At 34.2% G+C, this 23,389-nt stretch overlaps 3 protein-coding genes and 1 long non-coding RNA gene across 26 annotated transcripts in view; 2 read left to right on the top strand and 2 right to left on the bottom strand.

Annotated features, from left to right (window-relative positions):
* Positions 1–84: 84 nt before the first annotated feature.
* On the bottom strand, positions 85–5,028 carry Atg10 (Autophagy-related 10). Of its 20 annotated transcripts, none has more exons than XM_076537528.1 (6): positions 4,913–5,028; positions 1,534–1,703; positions 1,353–1,454; positions 1,051–1,290; positions 307–475; positions 85–246 (listed from the first exon to the last, which is right to left on the bottom strand). In XM_076537528.1, the coding sequence occupies exons 3-6, from the start codon at positions 1,450–1,452 to the stop codon at positions 156–158; spliced, it is 600 nt and encodes a 199-aa protein (XP_076393643.1). In that variant the 5' UTR covers positions 1,453–1,454; positions 1,534–1,703; positions 4,913–5,028; the 3' UTR covers positions 85–155. The 20 variants fall into 20 exon arrangements, with proteins under 20 accessions (XP_076393643.1, XP_076393642.1, XP_076393644.1 ...); XM_076537527.1 differs by lacking the exon at positions 4,913–5,028 and adding an exon at positions 4,030–4,169; XM_076537529.1 differs by lacking the exon at positions 4,913–5,028 and adding an exon at positions 3,687–4,021.
* On the top strand, positions 114–1,187 carry LOC105663449 (uncharacterized). Its single transcript, XR_013039990.1, has 3 exons — positions 114–248; positions 327–995; positions 1,062–1,187. It is a non-coding gene; the product is annotated as an uncharacterized LOC105663449 (long non-coding RNA).
* Positions 4,409–23,384, top strand: Ssdp (Sequence-specific single-stranded DNA-binding protein). 3 transcript variants are annotated; one of them, XM_076537510.1, is made up of 14 exons: positions 4,409–4,549; positions 5,334–5,406; positions 5,502–5,563; positions 5,668–5,752; positions 5,830–5,871; positions 5,973–6,059; positions 8,163–8,270; positions 8,986–9,060; positions 9,140–9,188; positions 9,935–9,964; positions 10,937–11,142; positions 11,255–11,425; positions 11,538–11,738; positions 18,882–23,384. In XM_076537510.1, exons 1-14 carry the CDS (start codon positions 4,494–4,496, stop codon positions 18,984–18,986), a joined length of 1,350 nt encoding a protein of 449 aa, XP_076393625.1. In that variant the 5' UTR covers positions 4,409–4,493; the 3' UTR covers positions 18,987–23,384. The 3 variants fall into 3 exon arrangements, with proteins under 3 accessions (XP_076393625.1, XP_076393626.1, XP_012147736.1); XM_076537511.1 differs by lacking the exon at positions 18,882–23,384 and adding an exon at positions 13,055–16,783; XM_012292346.2 differs by lacking the exon at positions 8,163–8,270.
* Alg10 (alpha-1,2-glucosyltransferase Alg10) overlaps positions 12,082–23,389 on the bottom strand; it is a 28,956-nt gene continuing 17,648 nt past the window's right edge. The window contains exons 3-6 of one of the 2 annotated variants that reach the window (XR_013039988.1): positions 18,850–21,719; positions 18,229–18,344; positions 17,688–17,773; positions 12,082–17,212 (exon numbers count right to left, since the gene is read on the bottom strand). The gene's annotated coding sequence lies outside the window, so the exon portion shown is untranslated. The remainder of the gene's footprint in view (positions 17,213–17,687; positions 17,774–18,228; positions 18,345–18,849; positions 21,720–23,389) is intronic. The other variant, XR_013039987.1, reaches the window with a different exon arrangement.

The following is a 23,389-nucleotide window of genomic DNA, read 5'->3' as shown; positions in this document are numbered from 1 at the left end:
ATAGAGGCGGTAAATCGTAAACGAATCTATCAAAGTTTTAATTGATAATTACAATTAAGATCAAGGAAACAAGGAAAGTATATCTTCTTCAAAAAATTATATCATTTTATTATCACATTTATAATATTCAGTCTTATAATATACAGATTAATACGTTATAAGGTTAATTTACAATACTCGGATCGTAATTTAAGACCAAGGGCAGCAGGAGCGACGGTACTTAACCAACTGACTAACTTATTTTTACTGTAAGACAATTAAATTGTTAACTATTTTTATCTGGTATAATTCCAAATATTTTATTACCTTTTACTTGTAATTTTTAGGAGTTCCTGAGACATACAAGGATGCAGATATAAAAATGGTGTGCTCAATATGGGATGCATTGCTTGTGACAATTCTGTATACTTCAATTCTGCTCCGGTAATAAGTGACTGCGCCTCTTCCATAGATATTAGATTAATTCCAGGGAAATCTGTCGAAATTAATTATATAAATAATTTTTTTTTAAATTGAAATTTCACGAATGTTAAATAACTTTCGAATTTACAGATCGATCGTGGACTCGCATCAAAAAATTAAGTTCTTGGCAATATAACAAGCAATGCATAACGTGACAAAGCTCAATTATTGTTTAAAAAATTGGACAAAAGTTATAATTCACATATATATATGATCATCGGAAAAATGGTATGTTCAATGCGCGGCATTGTCACAAAACAGATTTCCTTTGTTTCTCGTATCTTTCTCCTTCAGTCACTCTTGATCCCTTTGCTGACTTCTTAGCCTAGTTTAAGATCGGCTACAATCGAAGGAACAATCAGTATTACGTCGCCTGCGACTTTCAACAGCCTGTACATACCAGATTAAGGTCTAGTGGTGATCAGGGAGCAATTGTAATGGAAGTTTCATATTTTGATGAATAGATGTTATAAAATTAACGACATTCAAGAAATGCCGATTCATAACCTCATCAAATATAAACGAAGTTGAAGGTGATTTTTTATCTACTTTCTTTCGATCTTTTAATTACTTCATTATCGTTTTCACCTGATTTCCAGCCATTAAAATAAAGCACTGGAACGCTGTAGCTCATCGACCACAATACATGATGTTCTGTGACCAATGGTTTCTCGATTGGAGAAGTGGCTTCAAATGGGTCTTCACCTAACACGAAGTTCAAATCGGTAAACTCATTATTTTCCGATGCTTTGCAGTCAAGGGCGGAAGTAAATTGCTTTCTCTGTCGGACGATGTATGCTTCTCCAGGAATGTCCTGTAAATCATATCCTGAAAGTTATCATTTCTTCAATTAATAGAGATTGAACTGCTTAATGGATTCACCTTGTTACCTCGCAGTTCCCATCCATCTGATAACTCATTCGACATCTGTACGAAACTTTCGGCATTCTCAAGAAACTCGTCCCACGTAATCGTGCCTAAACCGTCCATCGCTGTTCAACAGACCAAAGGAATATGTAAATAATTTCTTGTACATGAATCACTCAGTTTTTAAAATAGGTTATTGCGAACCTTAAGAAATAACAAATTTAATATAACTTTTATATCATGTTTTCCAGAGTTCTTGAATTTTCCACCTTGAAGAGGTGGTAGGTCGTTTATTTTTAAAGTTGAAATTTTACGCGCAACACCATCGACTCCTGTGCGCTGAAACCCGCTCGCCAACTTACAATGTAGCACACCTATTGAAACGCAAACATTTACAATAATGACGTTTTCCAACATTACGTATTAAATTCTATATATAGATTTAAGTTTCGCAGCGCAATTGCACGGTATAAAAAAACATTTGATTATATATTTGCATGGACCTATCAGCTTAAAAAAGTTGGTGATCAATGAAATAATATAACCTTCCTATTTGATGTGCCTTGATAAAATGAAGAGTAGAAAGTTTTTCTATCATATAGTAAATTAGATAAAGAATTTTGGAACAGTTAAAGGCAATGAGTTAAAGAGTGATGTGCAAAGAACAAAGGACCTTGAAACTGCTTTTCATTTTTCATTGATTTCCAAAAATTAGCGATACATTAATTTCGCAATAAAATTGTGTAAGGGGAAGCTGTACATCCGAAGGAATGGCCTGTCTCTTTTCTGTCCGACCCCTCGACGCTCAGTCAATTGTCGGCTATTTTGCATCGGCAATGTTCGCTGATATTCGGTCGTGTTCGGTCATCCCCGCTATCGGTACATGTACTCATAGCTTGTATAATGTATGCGTGCCATGCACATATATATATGCAGCTCGCATGCAGCAATCGACAGCCAATAGCGCGTGGAGTTGTAATCAGGAATGTAGCAACGCCAGATAGAATTTTTGAATCTAATTTGTTCTATTATTATTATTTTGAATATATTCAAATATAACGACGAACAAATCCATTTAAAAATTCTGTTCGAATAAACAATCATTACCTTTATATACTAAAAATTAAAATACTAGTTCTATAAGTTTCAAACAACTGTACAAACTATGTAATACTTATATGTTATCAAAGACAATTTATATTTTATAATTTAAGCATGTAAAATGTTTGTTTGTATATATAGATAAACAATACCAATAAGTCTAAACTTATATAAACGATACTAAATGTATAGAAAAGATAAAGTAGAATAATTTGTACTCAAGGAAAAATTATTACTATTTCTATAGATTAGTGAACAGAACACAATGAAAACGAAACAATTATGAAAATTAAACAGTAAAAAACCAACTTACGTACGGTACTGGTGTGAAAAGCAATAGCTGCGCGCGCAGTCGTTATGAGCATGCGCAAAAAAGAGAGCGACATTAGCGTAAGAGGAAAGGAGATAGCCAGTAGTTCCCGTGACGTGTACGTGTGCAGGTGAACTGTACGTATGCTGAGTACGAAATACACTTCTAAACTCGTGCGTATTTATACAAAAATAAATTCATTCGTGTAGCGTCCACGTGTGTAAAAGTGACACCGTGTTTCGTCTACGTTTACCACGAGTTAGGTATGTAGGTGTAACAGATAAAAGAAACGGATTCGTCGATACGGGAGTGAGAACGCGCGTCGACGTACGCATCAAGGATTTGGAAATCGGTGTGTCACCCTGTTACGAAGAAGTAAAGCGCGAGTGTGTCTGTCTGTCTGTCTCTATCTTTAATGAGGTGAGGCGGGATGAGGTGAAGCGTTGTGAGGAGAAGTGAGGTGAGTGGCAAGCAAGCCGAAGCTGAAGAGAGTGAAGTGACCGAGCCGTAACTGCGGTATCGCGGTGAGAGGACGCGTCGCCGTTTCTGTCAAATTACAGAACGCGAGGGTACAGAAACAGGTTTGATAACCAGTGAAAGAATCGAAGAAAAAGAAAACGAGAGAGAGGGCAAAGTGAACTATTCAAGGGAAAAAAGAAGAGGAGTGTGAAGTCTATGAACGATGACGGCGTGCGTTCGTTCCGCGGTCATGCGTTCGCAATTCGCTGAGCCATGATATGGAATACTGTGTTTAGTATAAGCTGCTGGCTGACGTGTGTGACCAAACAAAAAATTATTTTCACTATTGGTTCGGTTCTTTTTCCCGCGAAGTGATGTGCACATTTTCGTGCCCGTTCCTTTGGAACTAAACACATTTACGGGTACATTTTTTATATATTAACATTAGATAAATAAAAATATAATTTATATAAAATTGATACTCAACGAATTTTTATAAATACGTAGATTTTCGCGAAGCTCATACCGTGTTGTTATTTTGTTTGCATAAAAACTGATAACGTTTATATTTGAAACTTTTTCACACTGTTCACATATCATTTGAGAATGAAAAACAGTATTTTATTTTAAAATCACTTAGTGTTTACTTTGGGCCAATAACCTGTCAAGGTTTTATAAAAATAAGCTCAAAAGTGTAAAAAAAATATCACGTGATAAAGATGCGGGAATTGTACACGTACGATTGTATACTGTATAAGAAAAATAAGTATCAAATTGATAGAAAAACGATCGGTATCGGTTTCTTTGTAATTGCTAGATGTCGCTAATACCTATTCGAAGTTGGCGGGGAATTGACTTTATCCAATTTTTTTGTATCTGCAGATATTACAATTGACTATTAAGTTCGGACGCCGATAGGTAATGGAAATGACAAGAGGACTCGTGCTTTACGAAACACATTCGAGGACTGCAATAAAACAATAACTGCAAGCGTGTACAGTTCGAAATACATGCAAGGAACGAGAGCACTTATAACGCGCGTATATTCGATGCCAACGGAAACTAGGGAAAAGTTACTATATATCTAATTCGACTTTCTACCATATGGTGGCGTTTTAATCGTTCTTGATGCTTGCCACCACACCGGTCATTCGCATATCGCCCTCTACGATACTACTCCTAACAATTCAGTTCTTCCTTTTCCCCGTTCGTGCGGGATCAACAGTGTCGGACATTACTAGTTGGGACGGAACAGTGGTTCTGTTTACACTGGAAAAATTGACAGTCTTCAAGGATGTATGCAAAGGGGAAGGGGTCTACAGTGCCCTCGGACTCTCAAGCAAGAGAAAAGTACGTATTATTTGAATCTTACAGTATAATATTATAGGAAATTAAAATAAAAAAAGTCAAAGAAAAAAATTTGCCGATTGATCGACCAGTGACTCCATTTTTTTTCTTTACACCGAGCGTGCGTACAGGTATCGGACGGTCCAAAACCGGGGATCCGGATTCGTCGAGTAATGCGGCATTACTGTCTATTCCCGATGTTAATATACGTTATAATGAAAACATCCGATGTACGATCTTGTAAGATTTCTTGTCATTTGAGGAATCTTAAGTGACATTTAATTCGATTTTCGTTGATTTTCAAACAAATATAACTTAGCGGAATAATTTGGCGGAAACATTTATGAATCGAGTTGTTTACTTAACTGTCTTGTTTGCAACCTGCTTTCCCGTAAATTCGACTGAACGTGTGCTATGACTCACTAGAATCAGTTGTCTTGCAAAGCAGGCCGATTGGGCGCCATGTTTTTATCATTTGCAACCAAGTAGTTTACGCAAAATATTGGTACTATGACATTTCTCAAAACTTTTTTTTTTACATGATCTAATCATGTATAAATATCAAATTTTATTGTGGACACATATGCAAATATTTCAATTCGTGTGTTTGTTAAACAAAATGATTGTTGTTTTATATATTTTTGTAAATAATGGCTACACTGTTTAGGGCTAAAGTTGATAAAAATTGAATGTTAATTAATAGAAATTTCTTGAAGTACATTAAAATAATTTTGTAAAAATATAGTAACATATATTTTTCATACTTAAAAAATATTTATTATTCCAGGTTAGCCTTGTACGTGTATGAATATTTATTACATGTTGGCGCACAAAAGGCAGCACAGACATTCTTATCGGAGGTAAACATTTAAAAATAATTTAAAGATCTAATGAAATTTATAGAAAGTCTTGGTATTATATTTTTATTACATATTTGTTCTGTTTTGTTGTGTAGATACGATGGGAAAAAAATATCACACTTGGAGAACCACCTGGGTTTCTACATTCCTGGTGGTGGTAAGCATTATACACAATATTAGCATATAGTAATGGACATAATTAAAGAATCATCCATAAATAAATATTACAAATATAATTGTTATCATTTCAAATTATTTCAGTGTATTTTGGGACTTATATTCTGCGGCACCAGAACGGCGGGAGTCTTGTGAACACAGTAGCGAAGCAAAAGCTTTTCACGACTATGTTAGTATTATTGTATAATGATACAATTCTTTTACCATGAATATATGCAAATTTTAATATAAAAACTTTGTTAACAGGGTTTTGTAAACAGTGGTTATGGAGTCAATGGTATTGCTCATGTAAGTTTTGTTATATAAATTTAAATGCATAAAGTATTTAATACTTCTTGCATCCAGTTAGGTATTAATTTGGTTAGTAGATAACTATAAGATCATTACAGAATGCTGGTCCAGCACCTTCCCCCATAGGACAAATGCCACCCAATGATGGCATGCCTGGTGGTCCAATGCCTCCTGCTTTCTTCTCAGTAAGTTTTTTTTTTTTATATTTTTAAACTACTTATATATTTATGTTTAATTTTTTTTTCGAATAATCTGTACGTGATAAACTGAAGAATTACGCGAAATATTAATTTATTTGATTCGTAATTTGTTATATTTTACGTATTATTTAAATCTACATTAAAACGTGTGTTTTTAATACAATAATTTATCTTTTAAAAATGAAAAAAGTATATACTTTTTACTTTTCTTTTTATTTTCTTTGTTATTATTCTGTTACAACTACATAATTTCAAATTCTCAGATTGTAATATATAGCATAATTAATGCCTCTCTGTGGAACATGCCCATTTTATTTTGAAGAACATGTCTATTTATATTAACTAGACTTTATACGTACATGCATATGTGTATATGTGAAGAGGAGGAAGGGGGAAAGATAATAAACGCGTATTTTTCCTACAGAGATACAATATTATCATTATCAAACATTATTATATAATATAAAATTCATTACAAATTATTGAAGTTACATATAATAACAATTTGGTCTTTAAGTATAAGAAAAAAGAAGAGTTAGCATTACAACGTTTATTTTAATGAAATCAGACATGTTGACTGTATATAAACACATCACAAATACTTACGTGTATATACATAAATATGTATATTTGTTACCATTGTTATGCCTAGTTACAATTTTCATTCATTATAGTCCTACACTTGATTCAAAGCTTTTAATATAACCGAACATAGATGTTCAAATAAAACGTAGGATGTATATATAAATAAAATAATCATAATATATAAATTTTAGTGGTAGTAAGTCACAGAAGACATCACAGCAACATTGTTTAACATAAATATGTAACATTTTATATCCTATTATGTCTGGTTAATATAGAATAATAATGTAAATAGTTATTACAAATATTTCATTTACATGGAAGAACTACATTCTTTTGATAAATATAAAATGTACACAAACTAACTGAATATATATTAGTTTTGAAACAAGTGTACATTCAAATAAGATTCTCATGTCATGCTTGTCTACACTGTATCTATGTACTTATTTTCTCTCTGCTATGTATCTAACACTTGTATGTGCGTTCCTCTACCATTTTCACTCTCTGATGTCCTTTCTGCATAAAGCAGGTTTCAAAAGTTTATCAGAAAAGAGTTGTATAGATGTTAGATAATAGCTTTAGTTTTAATACTTTTAATACTTGTATAGTAGGTATACATATAAATGATAGTGTTTTACCTTGTGCTGACCTAATTTTCACTTAACATTGTATCAATTTTGGTCTTAGTAATTATGAGTAATTTATTCAGGTATACAAAATATATCTAGTATTTTATGCTAGTACTTTTTTTCTTGATATAGGACTTCGTTTTGCTCTCATACTCTAATAATAAATATTACAGTTTTTATTAAAAATTTTATAAATAGCAGCATGTACCGACATTTAGGATAATACATTGATTTTATCTTAAATCAATATATATGTCAGCTAAGGTTACACTCTTTCAAATTCTAATATATCTAACATAAAAGCCTGCTTAGATAGTAGCTTAGTATTCGATACAAGCGGTCCACGAATAGTTAGAACTAAATATTACTAAGGTATCCTCGTTGACCGCTTATCATTATATTGAGATAACAACATATGTAGGTAAAAAAGTTTCTTAGTTATGCGTATATTGCTTGGTCAAACTATCCTTCGAGTCATGTTAAGCTAATGATATTGAAACTAAAATAAAAACGACGAAGTTTCACTTTGAAATATGTAGTATATTTGATAAGGTATCATATTTTTGAAACTTACTATCTACTTTTCTATTTCAAAGTGAAATGAGATTCTCTCAGGCATTCATTATTAAATTCTTATTCTATGTATAAAGTGGTAATTACGAAATAATTGAATTACACAATCATTATGATAAAATGTAAACTTTATAATATGAAAGTTTAATTTATTACTGTATTTTCGTAATTATAACTTTTAGAATTTTAAGGTGCTGACCAACATAGTATTAACACGATCATACCCAAGCCTTCTAGTCTAGCTGTTGCCTGGATCGCAGTGTTGCTACATGTCTGTCGTTTGCGTTGCTTGTTGCAGAACAACTCGACAATGCGACCATCTCCGCCCACACACCCCTCATCACAGCCATCCCCCCAGCACCCCCAGCCACCCCCGCCCCCACACTCGCAGATGATGTCCACTCAGGTAAGCCTCATTCAACACATACACTATCACTCATGAAAAATCACTCGATCCACTATCATTACACCGTATCATTCTGTACCTATGATTGTTTGCTCAAAGTTGCTTTTTTTCCTATTCAAATTACTTCTACTTCACAATGTTCAACCCATATATTTAAAGTCCACCACAGAACTTACATATGGTGCGGTCAAAGTACTTAAATGAATATAATGTCTTAATATATTTGTACAATTTGAACACTTGATACATTGAAAATTAAAACAATATCTTACAATCACATATTTGTTATATATAAAAAACACCTAGAGTTTAATAAAAATATAACATCAAAAGTGTACGGTAAGCAAAGGATTTTCTAACGTTGTAACTATGTAAAGGTTAGTTATGTTTCTATTACAATGGCTTATTTTAAGGTAAGATTTGTTGTAAATGTACATCATAATTTACTTTAACTTATTGTTGAATATGAGCCCTTATTGTTTACAATCCTATTTGCACACCAATATCTCACACATTTATAATATGCACTATGATGACTTTCATCAAAGCGCATACGTTATATGGCCAAATGTAACAAAATGCTTGTTGTGGCTGCCTGGTGTGTTAATTACGTGATAATAACAAAAAGCTACGATCTAATATTCGTCGTTTTTACCTATGCAATTCGTCTTGAGTCATCATTTACTTAATGTATTACTTTCCTAACTTGTTGCAGTTCTTGGGTCCCCGGTATCCAGCTGGTCCAAGGCCTGGAGTACGTATGCCACAAATGGGGAATGATTTCAATGGGGTATGTATAATAATTTTGAAAGTGCAAACATTGTACATGTACTTTGAACAAAATTATTTACATATTTGTGTTTGTATAGCCGCCAGGGCAACCAATGATGCCAAATAGTATGGATCCAACTAGGCAAGGTAAGAGCTCCATTATATGCTAGATTCATATTGATTTTTTTTCTGGCATTGATAATAATTGCGAGAGGAGAATGGCATAGACGCATGCATACCAAAAACCACACAGCAATAAATAAATAAGTAATTATTTAAAGTGGATTGGATTGCTGTGATGTGGAGTGGATTGGTTTTTGAATTGTCTAGTTACATGCAGTGGTGTAGTTTTTTTAAATTAAACAATTATAATTAGAACTCCATATTTGATATAATTCGATGCATAAGCTAAATATTCCTGTTCTCCTTATTACATTAACAAACATATATATTTCTACATAAATATATAATTTTTTAGATAGCTTAAACATTTTAAAAATAATATAAAATGAAAATTTTTTTATATAATGATTTCTCCGTGTTATTTCAATCATTGAGAATTTTCTACTTCTGTTCTTCTACAGTTCATTGTTGTACAGCATTGTATATAACATCAGAAATGAAATTATTCAGTTAGTTTTTAAGCGCTTTAAATAATCTTTATTTGATGAAATAAATTAAAAGGAAATATAATATAGAGTAATAGAAAGTTGTTTTGGCTCAACTTGCATTCCTATGTAAGATTTGTTAGTACATGCTGTAAACATGTATTTTCACAGTTAAAATATATTTACAACTGTATTCACTATGCGACCGCAAAGTAACTAGACCTTACCGCCATCAACCTGACCTTACCTACCTGCCGTACTAATGTGTGCTCTTGTGTTCCTCAGGCGAAGCTGGAGAATTTGTAGGGTGGCAAGGTAGGAAGCAACCCAGCAACCAAATCACACTCACATGACTTAGTCAAGCCTAACTTTTATTTTTTCTCCTGCTCGTTTAAGAAATTTTTGTTTTCACATATATGAATAATTGCACTAGCTTTGTTTCTTTGTATAATACTTGCTCACCCGATCTTGCATCCAGTTTGTCAATTACAATATAGTGCGTTAGAAAACGTGTTTAATTTTTAACAAGAATATATTAAGAGCCAAAGTTTCACAGTTTTCATGTAAATAATTAATAAGTAATCCAAAGTATATCTTCAATAATACCGTTAACATATAACTGTTTATTACTACGTGCAATGTATTGAACATGTGGCTAACAAAATTTATCAACTTTTTTTTATGTGATAAAACACTAAACAGTTGCTTCCTTTCATGTGAAATATTATGTCAGTATAAATTCTCTACAACACTAGTACCTAACAATGTCAAATTATTAATTGAGATTTTATATCATTTATATGGAAGTAATTTCATAATCAGTCAAATACCAATTCAGTACCAGTATCGCTGTATAATATTCTTTGTCTAAATAGGTAATAATTGAATGATTGTCTTGTTTGTTATGTATTTGTCATACATTGTGCTGTTGTATATTGTGTCTTTGAAGCACAGAGACTTGTAAAAGTTACTTGGTAGCACTGTCTTTATCCTTCGCATGGGCTTTTCACTTCATTACTTCGTGTAGATGCACATTACCAATTCAGCATGATATCCACTCGCTTTACTATATATTTGACTTCGGCAAAGCATGATTTGAAGTTAAAGAACTTCAGAATAAGCAAGCAAATATTGCAATATTATCAAATATCATGATAATTTAGAATTACATGATTTGCCGTTCGTCCAAAGATTCACGATTAGCATTTAGTATTAACATGAAACTAGAACAGTATTAATATTAATGTGTTCAGAGACATATAAATCAAAAAGTGTTTTTGTTAATAGCTCCACCAGGTATGAATCCCATGAATCCAAGAATGAATCCTCCACGAGGTCCAGGAATGGCTCCAATGGGACCAGGAAGTTATGGGCCAGGAATGAGGGGACCACCGCCTAACAGTAGTTTAGGTCCAGGAGGTCCGGGAGGTCCAGGAATGCCACCAATGAGTATGGCAGGTGGCAGACAACAGTGGCAACCTAACACATCCACGGTACGTTTCAAATTATTTATTAAAATACGTTTAGTTTTTTAAAGTATATAATCTTGGCAAATATATCAAAATAAATATTGGCATTGTGACGAGAATTTTACTTTTATTCTAGCCAATGAATTATTCATCATCATCGCCGGGTAATTATGGAGGCCCACCCGGTTCAACGGGTCCTCCAGGCCCAGGTACACCAATTATGCCCAGCCCACAAGATAGTAGTAATAGCGGCGGCGAAAATATGTATACCATGATGAAACCTGTACCTGGAGGAAATATGCCTGGTGTAAGTATATCTTGTACTTATTATTTTATACTGTCATAATTAATTGATGTTTCAATGAATATTTAATGAAAGGATATTGAATTAAAAAAATGTAATTCGTGTTATGTATCAGGATTTTCCAATGAGTGGGGGACCAGAAGGAGGTCCAATGGGCCCTATGGGCCCAAACACAATGGGTCCTGTTCTCAATGGTGATGGTCTTGATGGAATGAAAAATAGTCCGGCTAATGGTGGCCCTGGAACACCACGAGAAGACAGTGGAAGTGGAATGGGTGACTATAATCTGGGTGGTTTTGGAGGTCCTGGTGAAAATGTAAGTATTAGTAGGTTTTTTAACAATTCTCAAATCTATGGCAGTTACTCGACGTGTTAGTATGGACTTATATGTATTAATTTCTGTTAAATATTTAATAAATAATCAACTTTTATAAATTTTTGAATTAACTGTTGTTTATAGTTTACTTCCTAACGCTTTGATTCTGTTTTTAAAAGAGTTAGATTTATTACCTGAAACGTATATCTTTAAATACACCTTATTGCAAAACTTAAAAAGCAGTAATAGTTTCAAAATAATATCGTGTATTATGTTCATAACATGGGCTTATTTGATATTGATCATTAACTTAAATATTAAGACTTCAAAGTTGCATAAAAGACTTGTTCCTAACACATGTTTGTCTGAAATGGTTAAATGGCGATCGAAAACCATATAAGTCCATATCGGAACCTACCTTTCTTCTAATTATTCGGCAATTAACAGATTCAGGTGCTTCCATCAGTACGTCAATTACTTATATATCTCATTAAAAATAATTTGGGTTTTATTACATTAGAGGGCTTATCCACAAGCTTGTTTCAACAATCTGGTTAATGCTTATCTAAAGTATCAACATTTTTACAAAAATTCGACATGTCGTGTTTAATAATATAGGCTTTTTGGGAAATTTAATTTAGATTACCCACTTGCATCTAATGTTGTAACTGTTTGGCTCAAATTGTATCTAACTATTATCATACTAACAGTATGGCTAATGATGCAAACGCAAAGTGGGCACAAAAATCATGGAACGTTTAAGTACAATACAAGTTTCCGTAATTATATAAAAAGAATATAGTTTATTGTGGCAACAAATCTCAATCTTTTCTTTGTTCAAAGTAATGTTGCTAAATAGTGTCCACGCTTAAAATGTTTCAAGGTTTTTCTACTCACTTTATATTTAAAGAACAATACGGAACAACTTTCGTCTAATGATATGCAAAACTTCATAAAGTGTATTGTGTACGATAACAAAGAGATTCTTAAATTAAGCAATGATTTTTGACAACTGATTTTGAATTACAAATTGAAAGATACAATCTTAGATTTAAAGTTAAATAACCTGTGATAACTGGTGAGGTTATAGTTACAATAAAGAGCTGAAGTCAAAAATCGTTTCAGAGAATCTTTTTGTTTGTTTTGAAGTACGATACGCTTTACGGGAAACCTCATATAATATAGTATAATCGACTTCTTTAACGAGCGCGCAAATACGGTGTTCTTTTGTAATCGTTATTTCGGATAATGAGTAGGTTTTTAAATCGAAAGAGTAATCAGTAATCTCGCACGTGCGCCTTCTGTATTCCCGACAGTTTTTTTAAAAAGTCAAGTCGCCTTGGATCCAGCCTCGAGTTCGTAGATGCCGTAGATTTCCGGTTAATCACACGCAATGTGGAAAAGGATCATACGCAAACCCTGAATTTTAAGTGCGCGTACGTCATCACGTGGTACGCGATTCGTAAACGATTTCGTCAATGGCTCAAGCACAATTTTCGCTCGTAGCAACATAGAGAACGAAAGAGAAAAGAAAAAACAACACATAGACTATTCGCGACTACGCATTATTCACTCCTAATCAATTAGGTTAGCATTTAAGTGCTCATTACGTTACTATTAACAGAACTATAATACTTGAATCATCATCATTACATGCGCGCGCGCAACATACACTATATAAATATTTAAAAGTATATATATACACGTTACATATATATATGCTTTGCTAAATACTCACAAGGTTGCAGATTAGGATTTTTATTAATTTCTTTCTTTATTTTATTTTATTATTTTTTTTTTATACGAATATTTCTATACATTTTATTATTGACAGTACGATATCATTTTTTTTTGTATCGATTCGTGTCAATGCTAACGTTTATTATTTATATTTATTTGAACATTAGCTTGTAAGCAAAGGTGCCTGAAAAACACGAACTACTGTGATTATCAATCGCATAATTGTTAATCAATTTCTAATACTGTTTTCTATCCTATCCTTTTTCTTTTTTCTTTTTTTTTTTCTTCCTTTTTTTTATGCTTTTGGTTTACTGTCTTTCTATTAATCGCACCGCTAGCTTGCCGGCTAGCAACCGGCTTATTTTTCATCCCATTATAGAGTTAGAATTCTGTCAGTATTAGGTCAGAAAATGGTACAATACGAATCCATGACAGGTAAGAGGTTGTAAAAAGGTTTCGAATCACGCATATACAGATGTTTACCTATGAAGGTGATTTTAAATTGTTTATTTATTCGAATAGAATTTGAACGAATTGCAAAACTCTGTAATGAGGTGATCAAATTTGCCGAACTCATACCGAGTCCCTCCACTGTTTGCTCAGAAAATTCACTACTGATAGAAGCAAGTTCGCGCACTATCGATTCGCAGCCATTAACATCGCAATACTTTGCGGACATGATCAACGACACGTTAGATTTAACAGGCGCATTTCCGCTAGTGCCTTGGTTGAAAAAGTATAAACATCCTTTACTTTTTCCAATTGAGAAAAAAAAAATAGTAAAGTACGCACATCGATGTAAAATGTTAAAGTTAACGAACGCATACCAATCTAGTCATACGATTACACGATCGATTACTATCGAACCTAACCATAAAACGATGGTTCTTGATAGAGCTGAATCGAATTGAAAAGAGGTTGACATAGTCAAAATGCATTTGTATGTACCGTTTGCTTTTGACACATTGTTTCAGCAATGAATATAATAAAAATCTAGTAAATAGAATAACGAAAGCATATATTAGTAATTAAAAGCAACGAATTTGTCAAGTTCCTAGAAAATTTTCATTGTAAAAAGTTCCTCTTTTAATCGACTTCTCTTTTATAAAGAACAGCAATATAAATTTTTTTTCTTTTAAATAATAATACTAATTTCGTTGAGTATTGCGAAGCGAATGGTCATGCGATTAACTTAACAAAAAAGTACTTGGAAAAAACTTATAAAGAAAATGTTATATATATAACGTGCGCATGATATACGCATATATATATAGACACTATATATATAACGTAACCTATTTTTGTATGGAATAAGAGTCGTAGACGGTATAAGTACTGAACCTAAATGAATGAGTGTGAAAAAAGAAAGAATAAAAATATACGGGCCGATAATCGAAGAGAATAGATAATATATCGTGCGAACCTCCCGGAATCCATCCGTCCGTAATGGTTATAGGTCAGTACCGGACTATGATGTGCTGCTGTTAGTTACGTTAAAAATTAACTTAAAATATTTAAAGAAAAGTATTGATCGAATTATGTAAACACAAAGAGAAAGAAAAAGCGAGAGAGGGAGGCAGAGAAAGCGCCCATTGCGAGTGCATGCTCTGAGAGCACCGGCAAGATCGATGATGGTTCCGAAGATTAATCGATAGTGTATTGTGACTTTCACGAAAACGATTTTCTTGGCGCCAAGGTGCCGCATCTCAAGCTGGGTGTACACGCTCATGTAATTTGCACTGACCACAATTTAATACCAATTTATCCGGATTAATTTTTCCATTCGTTTCACTTCTAAAATACTTTTTATTTTTTCCAACGTCGCTCGTTCGATTTACGGCGCGTTTACATTAGGCGAACACGTGTTCGTTCTTCCCCCATTTCGTCTAAATTCAACGTGTTTGTTTCCCATCTATACTTGAATTTTTCCGAGGTCGGCGAAAGACGAACGTTTGTTTGTTTAGTATAAACCCTTATACCGTCTATCTAACGTTGACTTTATTTTTATTGGTTAAAATATAGATAAAAGTTGAAGGTGTAGCGTGTGTTGAATATTTGACCGCGTTCTGATTATGTGGCACAATAGTTCTTCGGACGTAATACTTGGACAGTTTCGATTGCACAAGTAATTTTCTGCAAATTGCACAAACATGTAAACCCAGTTTATTATGCTGGGATCTTCAGTTACGTATATTTCTCTCTTTCGCACGTACACGCGTAACACAAATTTTCGAAATATACATTTTTAACGATACTATATAATTGAATAAGAACTTTTTTGTAAAAAAAACAAATATCACTGTACTGAAACATATAAGAATTAGACGATATTCGCGATTCTTCGGTATTACTAATATACAGTTAGTCACGGGAAAACTATTTGAGGTTAACGACAGGAAATGATCGGTAAACTAGTCGGACAATGTATGTATATTCTACTGCTTCTTTTGCCAAATTTAACGAGTAAAAGAAGACTTTCAGCTTTCGATATTTTGTAATTATTGATATTATTAATATTATTATTTTTATTATTATTAATATAATTATTATTATTATTACTATTATTATTATTATCGTAAAAACAATGTGAATGCTTGCCGTTGTTCCGGGGTGTTCACCGTGCCAATTGAATGCGTATTTTTAATCGGAGAAACTAAATAGGAAACATATACACGAAAGAGATAACTTACATTCGTTTGTATCGACTTAGTACATTTAATTGGTGTAAGATGTCCCATTACGTTTTAAAGTTAAAAAGAAAAGCACTATATTAATGGGATCATGTATATACATAATAATTTCTCTCAGAGTACAGAGAAATACGTTTATCGCGAGGAAATGAAACGTTCGAGATAAGACACGTTCACGGGTTCGAAGTTCGAACGACGAAAGCCAAAATAGGAGAGACAGACAGACAGACAGAGAAAGAGTGAGAGTGAGAGAGAGAGAGGGAGAGAGAGAAAGAAAGAGAAAATTGTTAACGATGATAAAAGCAGTAGTCCTTTTTTGTTGCTTTGTAACACGACTCGTCGTGAGCTATATTCAGAGAGGTTAATTTCGAAGTAATTCGAGAGAGCGTGCTTCGATCAAATTATGCGTAAAAGCGCACCATGGGTATACTCGTCGATTTACTTTTTAACAGAGGCCCAAGTTGTAAGCCACACGCACACACGGATATACATACACACACATACAGACACACGATACACACATCAAGTGAATACGGCGATAAATATTACATTTATTAATATATGCCTAAGCCAGGGGAGATCGAGACAATAAATGTAAACCTGTTACACTGAGAATACTGCGTTTTTCTTTTTTATTTGCGTTCAATTTGCAGGGTGCTGGCTACTAGATTATTTATATATAACTATCATCCGTTTCCATACATTTTCTTTTTACGTAAGCATTCTGTCCGTGGCACTCTAGTAATCACATGTCATTTGTGTTTCACATTGCTTGTGTTATCCTGACGTTTTCACGTGGATGTCACGGGAATAACGACGCTTCGACAAAGAGATTCAAAGATTCACTAGATTCACGGTGTATAGCTTTCATCATGAAAAGGACTAAATCTTATAACCTATTACGTATACAGGGTGTCCCGCAATTCTTAATTAATATTTCAGCAACTGGAAAGGGATTTGATACTGAAAATTCCTTCTGATTTAACCTCGATTAGCAGTTGTCCAATGGTATACGAATTGGTTCCTCCACTGTCTTTCACTCCCCTGAAACATTAATTAAGAGTTACATCCTGTTTTTTGTTAACACGATACATAAATGCTGTACAATATGTGTCATAACACCGTATAACGATGAGTGTAACTTCTCTTGCTTCGTAAAGCAACTGTGTATGTGCAATTGAAATACTTGTTTTTAATTGTGCTTCGTCTACGTCATAATATAAAATATCACTAATATTAACACCGGCACTTGCTTGAAGTTAGCAACCACACGTGAAGAGAAACTAACACGAAGCACGTGCGAATAAAAAGCGTTAGGATTTTAGCCCAGGTGTTTCGATTGAAAGATGAATTATAAAGGTGTACTGTGGAACACAATGACTGTGATGTTCTAAAATGATTACGATCAAACGATTAATATAATTTGAACGTTAAACGTTGCTTTCAAACGAGTCGCTTAGAAACACGAAAGAAAAACAGTGAAATCTGATAGCTGTATATAGTACTAGCCTGTACTGACCTGTAGCACATGGATGCGTGAGCGCAAAGCGGTTGGTGGATTGCGAGGTCGTATCGAGACACGATTCAAACGAAAAATTATTTAATCTGCCAAGAGTTAAAAAGATAGTTAAGAACCCGTGATGGATGACACGTCGAGTTTCTCTAATTACAGTTTTTTCTTATCTAATAATATTTTAATTGTTGTTGTTTATTCGGTGAGGTGTGCGTGAGTAGGGGGCAGGCGGCGCACACGGTATGCGCAACAATTTTTTTTTTTATTCGTTTTGTTTCTATTGTTTGTTTAATTTATTTATTCATTTTTTTTGCTCGATACGGGCTTCACTTTTTTTACGTAACGTCCATGTGTTGTGGGTCAGAGCGCCCTGGAGATGTGGAACCATACTTGTCTCTTACGGTTCCTGAATCAAAACCGTTTCTTCCTAGTTCTTTCATATCCTGTCTTTAAGTTTTGTGTTTCACGAGCCCAGCCCCTTCACGACGCACCGTCACCGCGCTGCGCTATCTTCTTTACGCAGCATCAGCATCTTAGCGATTCTTACCCCGAGTTTTACTTGGGATCAGCGAACTACGATGAATTTCCTTTGCACGATTCTGGGTTCGAGTAATTGTCTTCTTTTTTATCATAGTACTTTATCCATATTATCGACATTAATATCTGAAAACACATTACTTTGATAATATGTACGTTAACTTGTTTATCGAGTAAAAAGCCTAACTCAATTTATACATGGCAAAGATGATGTGATAAAAGTGCAAGTGGCAATCTCACGAAAGATCTCGACCCTGACACGTTGTCGAGGACACAACTGAACTCATAAATTAATTGGCAGTTTATTAAAAAATTATCAACAGAGTTTGTGAAATATACTAGCTATTTTGAGTATCATATTGAGAGATAAAGGAAAAAGTTTTTAATTATCCTTTTGCCCATGCATGTACAAAACTTTAATGCTTCATAATTTTTTAATGAACGATGACCGATTAATTTATAAGTAAAAGATTATTCAGAATGTCCCCGACACATGTCAAAGGTTGCCCATTATGCACATTTATTTTTAAAATACTTGTGGAGGAAATTTATTCGGCTCGCTGATTAGACGCTGAGAAAAAAACAAGTGAAGGCAAGATATCACCAATGGTGAACTTGCCTAACCTCTTACGTGTAACCGGCCTGGTGTTGGTTGATTCGCAGGATCAGACTGAGTCAGCGGCCATACTCAAGATCAAGGAGAGCATGCAGGAAGAGGCGAAGAGGTTTGAAAAGGACTCAGATCATCCCGATTATTTCATACAATAACTCCTCACAAGTCGTTGGGTCCCAAAAACCAAACTAACCTTTTAAATCAAGTCACAAATCAATCCTCTCTTCTTCCTTTATCCAGAACTCGCTGCACTTGTATTACATGATAATCTCCTTCATCTCCCCCTTATCCATCTTCGAATCGAGACGCTAAAAGAAACAAAAAAGAGTTAAAACTAACCAAAAAAAAAACAAACGAACGAACAAAGTTGAACTCCGTGAGAGAAGTGCACACGAGATAAGGTCGAAGAAATGTTTTTTCTCCCTCAGCGAAGTGAGGCGGCCTCGTCCATCATTTTTTCGTCCTCTTCGGAGATATGGAAAGGACTTACCATTTAAAGTAAGAGTTAAAAAATCTTCGAGAGCACATCTTTCGTATTTCGCGTTGACGTACATTCTTAGATACACGGCTGTACATACGATCATCTCGAATCGTCGTCGATCGATGACGTCCTTCAAATGACGACGGTTTTCAGCGACTTTGAATATTACTCGACAAGCATTACGATACGTTGAAAATATGAAAACACTGGAATGAATTTATTACATGTTGGTTGTATATTTCCGTCTAGACGATACAGTTTTCATGTTTTCAATTGTTTCGAGTAACGTTCAAATTCGTCAGAAAATTATTACTAAACACAGAACACCCGTTACTGTTTGCAAAGGACACAGAGAATCCGTTTCGACGTCGCTTTTATTTTGTTTCTTTGCCATAAGGAGAGTGCACTTCTTCCAGATTTCAGACCCTACAATAATCCAAGATTAATTCTTAATTTTCAGATATAATTTAACCTAACTTTACCGTCAAAGTCTTGAGCGAGTGGTTCTTGCAAATTTTTGGGACCCACCATGATAAATTTTAGACCAAATTGAAGCTGGTGCACTCCCCTTGTAAGTCACTTTCCTTATTCTTGTATCCTTGTCTTCTACTCTCTTGGTTTAATTTAATAAAAAGATAAGTGCTTCCTTATTGGCTCTAAGTTGAAAGAAAACTCTATATTTTTGGTACAGTTCGACGAACATTATACGGTATGCGTGATTTATATACGAGAGTAGTAGCTTACCTTCTCTTTCTTTCCTTCCCCTGTTCTTCGACTCGTTGATTCGGACGTTTTCATGGAGTCGACTGTTCGCGACGTTTCATCGGTTTCCTCGATTGTCGGTGCACGGCGAATAGTTTCAGCAAAGTTAACCAAAAATGAAGAACGCGTGACTGTGATATGATAAACGTAACACGAAAGATAATGAAAATTGCATAATATACTTTTTGATATCATTAGAGTGGTACCTTTAAAGTCAACGAATTTGATCCTGGTAAATTAAGTACACTCGGAAGGGACGCCGTTTCCACTTGTTTTTTACGCGTAGCTCTGAATTCCAGTCAGTTCCGAAAATTCTACGTGTCGAATCTTCGATGTTTCGAAACTGTCGAAACTTTTCGCATGCGCCTTTCGTGGAACGATTTTCAAAGTCGATCGATAAAATATGGCGCGAGATCGATATTCAAAGACACTCGTGATTCTAGTAATAAAATTTTCAAATCATCTTAAAAAAATATAGTAAACTGAAACAATATAAGAAAAAAAAGATTGTAAAAAATATAAATTTGAAATACCTTGAATACGAGTTTCTTTACTTCACTCCGATAGATCGATCTTGCGTAAGATTGTACGTCAGCGCATCGATTCACGAGTATCGGTAACGTAATACCTGTACTCGTCACCGGGATGTCAATTTACGATCAGTTTATCGGTTATTCCTTCCGAGATAAAAAAGCGACGATATCTTCCACGATCTTGCATTATAACGATCCACAAGAATGCGTCTCTGTGCTTCTCTGTCAATGAATGCGATTTTAAAGAGGTTCCGATAGATGCCAGTGTAAGATTGATCAACGTTATCGATATTATCGCACGCGAGACAGAGAATAAGTTCTTAACTGATTTACAAGATGGAGTCAGAAATATATATCGAGGCGGTAAAAAATCGATCGCGAAGAACAATTCGATAACGTTGTCCGTATCGATACTTACATTCGTGTTTACAGAGGACTTCAAGGGCATTGTTAATGTTCAAAAAACGTTGCAACTTCAGTCGTATGCTGCACGGTGGATCGATTTTTATTTAACTTCGAGAAGCGCACAGTATTGAATAAAAAAGGCTGCAATAACATTATTCCAAAGTCGGATCGCAGACATTCGATTATTCGTTTATAGCTGTAAAAGAACGAGAATCACTTTATCTGTGTCCGAACGAGGGGAATCCGACGAAACGGTTCTCGAACGTACATTGAGCAGCATAGCCTTCCGCGAAGAAAATGGCGATGTAGGGGAAAAAGACCCCGACACTTGTTGATTTTTCATTAGCAAAATTTTCAAGTTTGTACATTTGATTTTCGACAATTGAAAATCGAGTGGTGGATGTCTTCTTCTCGTACACTGGTTATTGTCCGACGGAAGCTTGCGTTGCACCCAAGTGTACATTATATTCCGTAAGATTTAATCCGCTACTGCGGAAATCCGGCCAGTGTGCGTCGATAAGTGTACACGTTAGACGAATTTTCATTCGAGACGATCGTCGTTTGTCGATTACGGATAGTAACAAATTATGTATATTTTTTTTCATTATTTTTCCTTTTTTTTTTTCTTCGTTTTAATTTTCTTTAATTTAGCATTATAATAACAAAGCTACGTTTATGTTCCTCAGAGATTTTGGAAGATTTGATATCTGTATAGATAGAATAGATAAAATCAATTTTTATCGAACTGGTGCACGGTTCGGACATCCTTCGAGTACGAGTGCGTGTACCGAAGTGATATACGCGAACACGAATTCGTAACAAAAAGCCAACCAATTTACGCGAGGGACAAACGCGCGACCGTTAAAACGACAAAATAATATAAGAAAAAAAATTTAACCTTCTATCGTTATCGTTGAAATCCATCCCTCGTTCGACGGGAATTCGGCGAAGCGCGATCGTTGCCTCGTTTTAAAATTCATGGAAATTCGGCAAACCGTGAATTTTTTGTTCGCTGTTTATTTCCTGGTTGTGCCTCGAATTCGGGAATGGCGGCATGTACATGCACACATGTATACTATTTCGGCGTATTATTGTAAATGTATAAGTTGTACAAACTGTCGAGTGCAATTCGGATTAAATAACCTATATGTTGGAATGCGGTGTTCCTACTATGTGCAGAACGTTAAAAGGTATCGATATTCGTGTACCGCTTCATGGCGTTTCCAATTTCGATTATCGTACTTGCGATGGAAGATTCGAGATGAAAAGAAAAAAAGCGCGAAATACAAATTGATGGATATGATATGACACAAATAGTATTAAATAAAAATTATGGTTGTTGAGTCTGTGGAAACTTTTTTTTATAAATTATTTCATTGTAATTATTGTGCTATGTAATTCGTTCATGAAAATATATGTATATATATATACGTACATATACAAACTCGAAGTTGTTTTCACTACACGTTCGAATTTCGATATCTTTGAAGACGTTCAGCGATTACTTTTAATATATATATTATATATATGTTTTGCGAATCGCGTATTCGCAGATAATTCGTACGTTCTTTAATTCCCTGTTGTTTCGTTTGTCTTTCGAAAACGGTCGTTCGAAAATTTCACGATTTCGCGCCACATATTCCACGACAAACGAAATGACAAATTATTTTTTTTTGTACGAAATAATTTTGAAAAGTAATTATATACTTTCGGTCGAAATTTTCGTATGAAATTAAAGAGAGAACGTTGCGTTAAGGTTAGACCAAAAAACTTTTCAATGAAATTAGTGCGTAGCGTGTATCGATTGTTTTTTAACGCAGAGTCGATTAGGAACAGATCGCGATTTTATCGATTATATCGAGCATAAGGAGAAAATTGTATATTGTTTAAAACGTGAGTTAAACTCATTAGAACGAAAAAGATGCACGGTATCTCCTGTACCGATATTGTGCGTTGCGATTTCATATGTTAATTAGGAGTTTATTGTAAGTGAAGGTGTTAGGTTGGCAAGAAAATAGTGATCGAGAAATCTTTTCAATCGGACATTAGAAAAGAAACAACCTAACCACCGATTCGATACGATAAATCGATAGGGAAAAATTAGGAATTAAAAAGGAATTGGATGAGCCGCCATCGCCCCCTCTTTACGAGTGTTTGCATTGGAAATTGAAACGTAATTTCATTCTGTAATTATTTACTTATACAATCATTGTAACACTGACACGGGCTGTAAATCTCTGCGGCTGACCTCACGTATTCTTTAAATTCACGCATAATTATCGACATAATTATAGATACCTATTACGAGTATAGCATTCAAGTAGCAAGTAATAACGATAAAATAATGGAATAAATGTCATCTATCCTATCAACTTGT

This window comes from Megachile rotundata, chromosome 11 (genome assembly GCF_050947335.1).
Source record: "Megachile rotundata isolate GNS110a chromosome 11, iyMegRotu1, whole genome shotgun sequence".
Lineage (NCBI taxonomy): Eukaryota > Metazoa > Arthropoda > Insecta > Hymenoptera > Megachilidae > Megachile > Megachile rotundata.
Note: the sequence above shows the minus strand (reverse complement) of the source record. Positions and strands in the feature narration are given on the sequence as shown.